The following is a 10935-nucleotide window of genomic DNA, read 5'->3' as shown; positions in this document are numbered from 1 at the left end:
GGGGTACTAGAGGAGGACACTAGACCCAAATGTAGAACCATCCCATTGGTTTATCCTAGTACAGGATCACAGTTTATCGATGCACCACAATCTAGACCCCTAAATACATGACTCTTTTCATGATATTATCAATTTTCATTCTCTTTTGTGTCTTATTTCAAAAGATAGGAAATTAAGAAATGTAAGTTGTTTCAGTGTATAGATTTACGCATTAAAGCGCTACATCTTCAAGGAATTTCACAGTCTGTTAATATTTTACTGGACTAGGTCCTCATTAATTTTAAAGTTGATACATATGCTAAATAAACATGTCATTGATTTACATCTCAAAATGTACTTAGTCTACCAACCATGATGAAAATACTAAATATCTTACTTAATTAAATATTTTTGGTCACTTGCCATCATTTCATTATTATTTCATGATTTCTTTATAAGGTATACATTTGAGTTTGAACACATGCCTTTATTATAGGTATGTATTATATATATGTAATTTCTTTTTTAAAAGTGTATAAATTATGTGGCCTTAGAGAAGTATACTCCAGAGGGAAGCTCATATTATAGTCCTCTACCACGAGTCTGCCAGGATCTTGGTGAAGTATTTACATACCTGATGTATGTTCAGGCCAGTTAGAATGGGGATCTAAGCTATAATCAGCATGTATTTATCTCCATAGTCTGGTGCGCTACCAACTGTTATTCAGAAGCTAGGCCAGAATATAATTTCTGTATCAAGTTACCATTCTATACCATTTTAACCTCACCTATGTCAGTTTCCTATGCAAATTGAGGATTATACTATCCAGTGGCTCTCACACCTTCAGATTTGAGTGTTAGTCCTAGGAATGCCAAGCCTTGGTATCAGGGTAGGTATAAACCTCCTGCCCTCCAGTGATTATTTATGTTCTAGAGTAGTTAGTGTAAACCAAGTTTCCATTCATAAGAATGGCTGTTGTGTCTACCTTATACTGTCCTAAGAATTATCAGACCATTCTTAGTTGAGTCCTTCAGTTATATATAAAATATTTGGATTCCATTACTTAGCTGTCTTTCTCCTAGTACTCTCTGGTTTTTCCATCATGTATCTATCTACCTCTCACCATTAAGGAATCTATTTTGCTTAGAGCAGTAGCAACTGTATTTTATAATATGAGGTACTCTCTCTAATCATTTTGATAATAAATACAGATAGTCTCCAACTTAGGAAGATTTGACTGATAAATGTTTTTTCTTTATCATGGTACTAAGCAAATACATATTCAGAAACTGACCTTTATGATGGTACTAAGCAAATACACATTCAGAAACTGAACTTCAAAGTTTGAATTTAAATCCTTTCTTGGGTCAGTGGCATGTAGTAAAATATCTGTCAGTCTTTCACTGTCAGTACAAAATTCAATAAAGTACATGAAATATTCAACACTATTTTAGAATAGGATTTGAGTTTAATCATTTTGCCAACTGTGGGCAAATGTAAGGGTTCTAAGCACTGGGAAACTAAGAAAACTAAATTATGATATAAAGTTCTGAAGGATAGTTTCATTAAGTGCATTTTAAACGTGATGGCAATTTCTAGGAAATGATAGTATATTTTGTTTTATACTGAAAATAAGACTGTTCCAATGCAGAAAATAATTTTAATAATAATCTCAAGGAGCCTCTGTGCTAGACATTTAAGTTGAATTGCCCTAATAATCATTTGAGATATAGAGGCACATAATAAAAAGGGAATGACTAAAATTGAGAATGGCATTAGTGTAGCATAGGTAAACTTTACCCACAAAAAAAATTATGGAAATTTCCATATATGATTAGTGTCTAATGAGCATTCTGTATTGTTTATTTTGGTTTGATATTGTATTTTTTTCTACTATTATTTCTATATTTCCCTAAGGAGGAAAGAAAAGCCGGTGGGAGTGAGAGAGAGAAGTTTTGTAATGAAAAAGAAATTTTGCAAGAGGGAATCATGAAAAATCAAGAGAGTAGAAAGAAAAAAGGGAAAATAAATGTTAGAATATTAGAATTATTTCTATTGTGTTTTCTAAGTTATATTTCATTGTGTAACAAAATGTATAAGTGATTAATAGTGTTCCCAATGGATGAAAATAAAATATGGGAAAGACAAAATAGTTATAAAAAGAAATAAAAAGCTTCCAATGGTAAAACATGGACACCAGTGATATTTAAAAAGTTATAAATCTGAAATGCAATGCTCAGAGAAATAAGTGGAATTGAGTTACAAAGAAAAATTTTCAACAGAACTATAAATACATCAAAATGGATTTCTAAAAATGTTCAAATATCTAAGTGGAATGCAATAAAGGGAAAACTGGATAAACAAAAACAAAGACAAATCAAATATAAAGTGAAAAAATAAAATGGCATACCTAAGAGTTAAAACCCCAAAAAAGAAACAAACTATAAATAGTTTAAACACACACCTTAAAGACAGAAATGCACATAGCATGCTTATGAGAAAAGTAACCCAAGTACATATTTCAGGAGAACCTCATTTCCAAGTTTCCAAATTCCATTTCTAGTTTAATATGAAGGACTGGAAAATACATAGCATGTGAAACTTAATCTGAAAAAAAGTGATGGGAATGTCAAAGATTGGGAGGTATGTTATACGATGATAAATGAGTTAATCCACCAAGAATACAGCAACACCTGGTGTGTGCAAAAACAACAGAAGTGTTACATATGTGAAGCCATAAATGATAAAAACAAAAGGAGAAAAAAAACTCCCAAATTCCACTTGGGCACATCAATACCTCTCTCTCAATACTCAGTGGAACAAGCAGAGTGAAAAAGAATCAAGGATATGAAGAAAAACAGCAGCCCTTTCAATCAGCTGGCTCTAACTGACATTAACAATACCCTTTGCCTATTAATGGTAGGATACATATTCTTTTCAAATATCCATAGAACATATATCAAGACAGATCATATAGCATCGCAGGCCATATGTTGGGTCATAAGTGTGCCTGAAAATAGTTTAGAAAGACTGTTGTCATACACAGTATGTTATCTGACTACATCGGAATCGAACCAGAAATGGATAGGCCTTAATAATGGATAAATCTGTAAACACTGGGAAACTAACCAACACACGTTTAAATCATAAAGGTGTCAAAGTGAAAGTCCCAGTAGTATTAATAAAGGAAAATGCATCAAGGGTAATGAAAAAGAAAATAAGCTTATGAAGATTTGTGAGATGAAGCTAAAGCAGTCCTAAGAAGGAAATTTGGGGCAACAAATGCCTACAATGAAAGGAACCACTAAGATTGTGTGAGTTTTTCCTGAATGATGACTCAAGCTTTGGTTATAAATGTCTGTGGGAATCTGATGTTGTAATACCTACAAAGCAGAGGGTTCCCATTAATGTTTGACTGTAAATGGACTGTATTAGTACCTTTTGATTCTGGGGGACCCTAGTTCTTACAGTCCTTGTTAATAATGGACTGTGGCATAATCAAACAGCTGGGCACCAAAGAAAGCTCAGATATGCTGTGTGTTCCTGTCCTGCAGGATTAATCTGCTTCCTGCATGTTTTCCATCTTTAATTAATAATAAATGTGGCAGGTACCACAGTGTTATCAGTGACATGTATCACAGAGGAAGCCACATCCGACTTGATTGATCAGGGTTGTTTTCTGGTCCCAGCAGCTTGGCAAAGCAGATGGACAGATGTGCTCAGAATCCTAATGGGCTAAACAATTGGCGTAAAAAAATAAACTTACATCATGACCACTATTCTTTACAGGGCACTTTCTAATTCTTGTCAATTGTTCACTGTGCTCTTGCCTTCCAGAATTATAAAAATGAATGAGTCAATTTAAGCACATTAATGAGAGGTTAAGCCTCTGTAGCAAAGATATCCCGAAACACAGTTGCTGAAATCACATATTTTATTTCCTTTCTGACACTCCATTGTAGTGCAGACTGATGAGTAGAGTCAGTTCCATGTGATCATTAGATGACTGAAGCATCAATTTTATCTTTGCTGTACTACGCTGTGGAGCAGGGCTCTTTAATATAAAATTCTGTAACGATTTAAATGAAGTATTTCTGCACTGCTCAGTTTAATACCTCCTAGCTACATGGGATATTTGGGCCCATAATTTTATTTTAATCTCATTTAAATGTTTTTTAATTGAAAGTAAACAGAAGTGACTGCAGTGAACTAAATGAAATCTTCAAATATGAACAATTTTCTTATTTTAAAAAATAAATAAGAGAAAACATATGGGAGGTAGGGTAAGAAAGGTATATTTAAAAGTTTTCAATATGTCCGGTTGCTACTGCCCCATCCTCCCAGTTATGGTACAAAGGAACATAGATGAATGGCGCTGTATCTGACCTGCTGGAGTTAGGCTGTGAATGAAACACAGACATTGTATGCACACCAGCCGTAACACAGCAGAGACCTGTCTTTATTGCCACAAGAAACGGGATTGTATATTGCATCCATTGAATGGCTAAAGCTGTTTACTACCTTATTTAGATTGATTTTATAAAAAAGACAAGGACTGGGACCAGCAGTTAACATAATGGCTATGTCGCTGGACTCCCACGTAGTCAACCGCGGTTTGAGTCCCCGACCCGGTGGCTTAAAACTCACGCCGGGCGCATGTGCATGTGTGCCCAAGATCCCTAGAGCAGAATGGAGGAGAAGGGATTGTGGCGTGGCCATCCCCACTAGGGGGTGATTTCTCACTTTCTGTCTCTCTGTATCTGTCTGTCTGTCTGGCAAGCGCACGGGCTCTATAGCAAAAACCTCTTCAAAGGGAAAACAAAAAAAAAGACAAGGACTATTAATGGAGGGCACCTATTGAGTTATCAGAAAACTCCATTTCTGACCATTTGTTCAAGTGATTACAGGTTTTATTCTTCTTTTTGTCATTATATAGACAATTTATTTATGATAAACAATACATTTCATACACAGGCTTCATGGCTGATTTTTTTAATAGATGGGATTTATTGTCATAGAAATGACATAAACATATAAGAAGGGCAATGTTAGTATTTCTTTAAAAAAGATATAGAAGGTAGGAATAATTTCAGGTAGGGCTACACATAGTTTATCTCTGAAACAGAGGATATTTGACCTGAATTGCCACATTCTATATTATTTAAAAACCTTACCCAGAAAATATTTCAAGAAGAACTTCCCAAAACTCACTCATGTCAGTAAATTAACACAACTTTTACCATTTAAATATCAATATAGGAATAGTGTTTTAATGTTATCAGGTCTATTTCCAGAAGATATGTTTCTGATCACAGGATGAAATGCCCTTGACATACAACAATCTGAGTGGCATGTCCTAAACTATGCGAGAAATCCTCATGGTGTACTGCAGGAACTCCTGAAGGTCACACAGGATGAGGCGCATGGCAGTTTTCTTCTCCCACCCAGTCAACTCATTTAGCATTTCCGCCATGCTGGCAGTTACCTCTGGGGCAGGGCCTGTTATGTCACATGGACAAGATACCTGATGGGAAAGATAGCAAAAGGATTGTTCACATATAGAAAAAAAATTCCTTTGTAAGGCATAGGTGTTCTAGGAGGTAGGGAGATGTGCAAATCTGGACTGACTGACACAATGGGGGCTACTGTTCTCACTGGCTCAGGTAGGGGAGGTCATTCTGCACCAGCCACACTGCATAGAGCCCTTTCACAGCAACTGAATTCTAACCATTCCTCAACTGCTCTGTCATAAATGACATGCTAAGAATGAAAAATGATAATCTACTGTGATACTTATTTTCTACTCCATTTTCTGAAAAAGTACATGGCATAGTAGAAATTCAATAGATAAATAAAGAAGGCATAGCTCTAGCCAGTTTAATGGATTTTCCTTAGGTCTCTCAATAGAATAGTTTCTCCAACAAACCTTTGTCATCTATTAGGAATCTCTTGAAAGTCTACAGATCTTATGATATATGGAGGATGGGAAACCCCTTTCCAGAGATATAGGACTAAAAGGATAAGTAATTGTGGAAGGCATTGTGCTTCCAAGTATGTCAGCAACATTGGCATCACCATGGAGCCTTTTAGAAAAGAAACTTTCAGGCCCTCTTTAGCCCTGATCAACCAGATCGGCCCTCACAGCAAGATCCCACTGGGAATGCTGTTCATAATAAAGCCTCAGAAGTCCTGGTGGAGGAGAAACCACTAGAAATGGCAGAGGTAGAAATAACACTGAAGTTTTCATTCCAAAGCCCTTCTGCTAGCACTTTGCTTAGCTCTTTCACACACTGCCCCTCAACCCTCCACTCTCTGCTATATGAATATCTAGCTCTTGGGGACAAAACCCTTGGTACCTCCTCAACCAGCTTGTTGTCTTTGTCTATAACCCAGTAATAATACTGTAATGAAAGAAAAAATAGCAAAAACTGTTGAAGCAATCTTGAACAAAATGGCATTAGTAGTAATTTAAATACTCATATTTTCTCTCCAGCCGGGTATAGGTGTTAAATTGGCTGGAACCCACATTATTAAATCTGCAGTTCTATTCTTGAACCTGCAGCTTCATAAACAAGCCAAGTGGTGTGTGTGTGAATTTCCCATCATCATGATGTGAAACAAGGATGTGTTAAAATTTTACAGGAGAGTAATATTCATAGGGACCACATCCTCTCCTGTGAACGGGCAACCACTCTGGATATGTTCTTGTAAATTGGACACTAAAATCCACATCTCTTAATGGCTTTATTTTTAGTAATAAAAGAACTTTGTGGGAGAGATCCAAAACCCAATCCAATAACAAATATTTTAACTACCACAAGATATTTCTCACACCCTTTCATGAACATGAAACTTTCAATTTGAAGCAGCATTGCACTTGTGACTTGACCAGGCTGCTTCCTGGGGCCTCTCTTATCTATACATAGGCATGAAATGAGGAAATACTCACCTTTTTGTGTAGGATATCAAAGAGGGTTTTGGTAGCTATTGGCAGAGCATTGGAGCTTGCCTTATTATTAAAATTTTTGTGGAGGTATTCCAGGTACACCTGAAACTCCAGGAGACCAGTACTGATTCTCCGCAGGCAAGTCTCCTAAGAAGAAAGTTAGTAGAAAATTTGGTATCACTAGGAAATAGAATCCAACTTAAAAGTTAAAATTCCTATACTTCAGCATCTTCTTTCTCTTCCTCTCTAGGGAGCATCACGTACCTGTTCAGCATCGTGTTATGTGATGTAAGACAGCACTAATTTACATAGCTGCACTGTCAGAGAAAGCACTTTCATAATATTATTAATAACCCAAGAAATACTAGAACATGTTAAGTAAATTCCTTCTCTGAGACTCTCATTCAGGCTTTCCCAGTAATTCATCCCTCATCAATGTTGGACTGACCTTTCTCTTTATGGAATACTTAACCATGTGAGCAGATCATCTGGTCATCTGTGCAGAGAAGGGTGGGGAGAATGACCATTTTAAAGAGGAGATGTCTTGATCTATTCAGGCTAGCCAAAATGGATAAAAGTGTCATCAGAGACTCACACAGGAAGAACAAGGTTAACCTGCAGGCATTGCTAGCACTTGACAGCTGTGAAAAATCCCAATTAACAGAACCATTTATGGCCATGAATTTTGTAGAATGAATCACGTTTCAAAAACTTCAGGTAAGCTTCATTGTCAAATTTACAGGCATTTTGATCATTCTATGCAGTTTTAGTTGCCTGCCTAGGTCTCTATATCTGTAACAGCAAATTCGTGCACAAGGGAAAACTTTTGCCTATGGAATAATGAAAAGGAATGTAATGATTTCATACCTTATCAAAAGTAGTGTGTAAGCACTTGTCCTGCTCAGTCAGTTTTGGAACATTCATATTGTTTTTTGACAGTGCCACCTTGTTTTTGCAGATGTCAGTTGGCTCATCGAACTGGGAGAGAACACCAGAATACTTATCATATTAGTGTCCCTAAAACAAGGATAAATTCATATTCTACCAGAGGCAGAAAAGCTTAGGAAAATGAAGTCATAACCCATTGGCCTCCATCTAAGAAGAATCGAGTGGAGCATAGAGTACTTGCATTTCATCCCAGGTTTACCTTTGACTTTAGGCTGTTACTTACTGAGTTACAGTTCCCTTATCTTTATGTTGAGGTCATGAAACACATCCCTTGTTTAATTTCTGTTTTGATTCAGCATCATATTTGTGTAAATCATTTGGAACATGATAGATATTTCATGCATGCCAGCAGTTTAGGTAATAATTGGGTGAAAATAGTGTAGCCATTACAGGTCTATCTGGAATGAATTTTTGAGATCATCTAATCTAATTCCAAAATTTTAAAGATGGAGTCTGTATTTGTGTACAGAATTCCAGAGAACATGAAAGTGATCTTACAGTAACTGTCCTACAGTTCTGACACCTAATCACCTTTCTGGTGTTCTTTTACTTCTACTGAACTCTTTCTATGCACCTTGAATTTTGAGTTGGTATATGCATTAACCTACTTATGGTTTTGCCACTTTGAGGACTCTAATATGAATCTACATGTTGGGGGAGGATGTCCTAGAGAAGACCTATCAGCAGAACTTACATATCTGTAAGGTCTGCACATGTCCTGAAAAATGGAACACTTATTTTAGGTGGCACTTTTTCATTCGCCCAAATGTCAGATGGAATAAAGATGGTTTACAGACATTATTTTTGACTAGAGAAAGGTGAATCTGGAGAAGCAATGATAATCGGATCATGCCAGGTAAGCAACTGAATTCCCTAGGTGCTTGCATCAAAGCTCCATATAGTTTATTCAAGAAAGAAAAGAAGCTTCCTGAGAACAGCAGTAATAATGAATTTTCTCTTGCCAACCAAACCAAAAATACACCAGAGATACAGATTCTAATGTGTTTATAACCATTAGGTGAATGGCTCTAAACACTTTTTCAGAAACATATATAGAAAAAAATTTATAAAAACACAAAACTCTAGCCTGCCCCATTATAAAGTGTAAATGTAAGGTGCCCAAGAAAGCAGCCAAGTTTAATAAATATTAATTATTAATCTATATTCCTATCCTATCACAAAGCCTGCTCACCTCCTCTTTCAGGTTATTGATTTCCACAAGAATAGAATTAATGAGTCCTTCAGTTTTCTCTGGTTCTGTGGTGGTGGTTTCAGAAGTAGCCATTGCCACGAGCATCCCCAGAAGGATGGGACCTAAAGCGACTTTACCCAAAGGAGAAATAGTGAGAGTCAGTAGGGCTTGGGCTGTATATGCACAACAGGGAGGTCCTTCTAGTTCTTGGACACATTTCACCATCCTTTTCTCTACCACCCAAGGGCTACACATGCCTCTCTCTCACTCAGGTGTATCCAAGTCTATAATTTTTCTTCACTTACTTGTCGAGAGCAAGGTCATTGCTGGGCTCCTGGTAGGCAGATAGAAAGCTCTTTGGTCCTGGTCGACTCAGAGACACGATGAGTCTCAGATGTTCTTGGCATCATATATATTGAGGTTGAATCACTGATTTTGAGACTCTTGCGAAAACTCTACATTTGATAACCATCTTTGTTGGCTGGTTGCGTTGAGATTAGGGCGAGTGGAGTGAGTAGAATACTTTTGATTGTGTAATCCAATGTCCATTAGCCTCCCAGGTATTCCTCTCCCTCACTTTGGTTTCAACAAGTGCATGTACCCTAGAAAAATATTTTGTGAGAAAAAAGAAAACATCTTCTGCCAGAACATTCAAATGAAACAACAACAAAAAAGAGATGAAGGAGAAAGTTCATGGCATCAACAGTCCCTCGTGGGGAAGTTCCTCAATTTCTCTTCCTTTCTCTCAATCATTATTTCTCATATGCACATTGCCCCTAGGCAAAATTTAAAAGAACAAAGAAGGAAAAGTGTTTCATGTCAGGAAGTTTAAATTTCTACAGTGATTTTCCCTTTATTGTGAAACATTAAGTTGCTCAAATGAACAAGGACCCTTGAGTTAGGTAACTGGCCAAGTTTCTCTTGCACCATCACCTTTCACAAAACCTTCTGTTAAGTATTTTTATGACAGAAATCCCCATTGCTTCTTGTGCATAGTCATTACTATCATTCTAACTCCCAAATGTGGCTGTCTAGAAGAAGGGACCTGAAATAACATCATATTTTGTGACCATGGCAGCTAGGATAGAGAGTTGTGTGAGGATGTGAATCAATATTTGTGGGTCTACTTGCTGTGACATCATGTGCACCGAGCACATTGCTAGCATGCAACTTTGTTAATATTCATATCTTGGGGGAGGGAGGGATGTGCTGGTTAGGAATGGTCTTATCTTACTTTAAAGTCTCAATGCAATGTCCTGAATTCTACCATGCATGCATCCTTCATTTGAATATCAGTGAGTTTTCTAGATGGAGATTGTATTCCTCATTACGTTTGTGACTCCTCTTTTTTTCTCTTAATTTTAGGATTACATCAAAACTTAGAGGAAGTTTCAGTTCAGAGATTTCTCATGGGTCTCCTGTTCCAAACTTTCCATCTATTTTGCTAAGTCTAAAACACCAGAAAGGCCATGCTGTCAGCATTTTTACTGAACCCTTCGTTACTGGATTGTGCCATTGCAGATACTGATTGAAGTGACTGACAGCTGGGACAAGTATTATAACTGAGCATATGTGGGGAAAATATATAGAAAGCAAGATGGCTTGGTTTTCTTTATCACCTCCTTTATGTTTGACTGGTCCTGACAGTGTGTCCCAGATTACCATTCCATGACTGCTTCCTCCACATGATCACAGTCTTTACTGAGAATCAATTAATACATTTGAGAATAAGAAGAGAAAGTTACTTCCACTCCGTACTTAAGCTTTCAGTAGTGTTCTCCACACGTCATAGTTTTTTTCATGTGGTGTTGTGCTTTGTCTGCAGTTCTGGGGTTGGAAATGGGTTTGTCTGTTATTTGACAGCAGGAA

At 36.9% G+C, this 10935-nt stretch overlaps 1 protein-coding gene across 1 annotated transcript; it reads right to left on the bottom strand.

The window, feature by feature from the left end:
• Positions 1 to 5336: 5336 nt before the first annotated feature.
• On the bottom strand, positions 5337 to 9159 carry LOC106733575 (interleukin-6-like). Its single transcript, XM_014583157.1, has 4 exons — positions 9067 to 9159; positions 7794 to 7904; positions 6930 to 7073; positions 5337 to 5504 (listed from the first exon to the last, which is right to left on the bottom strand). Exons 1-4 carry the CDS (start codon positions 9157 to 9159, stop codon positions 5337 to 5339), a joined length of 516 nt encoding a protein of 171 aa, XP_014438643.1.
• Between the last annotated feature and the right edge of the window lie 1776 nt (positions 9160 to 10935).

The sequence above is a fragment of the Tupaia chinensis genome, unplaced genomic scaffold (genome assembly GCF_000334495.1).
Source record: "Tupaia chinensis unplaced genomic scaffold, TupChi_1.0 Scaffold144113_1, whole genome shotgun sequence".
Classification (NCBI taxonomy): Eukaryota; Metazoa; Chordata; class Mammalia; order Scandentia; family Tupaiidae; genus Tupaia; species Tupaia belangeri.
The sequence above is the reverse complement of the archived record's forward strand: the minus strand, read 5'-3'. Positions and strand labels throughout refer to the sequence as shown.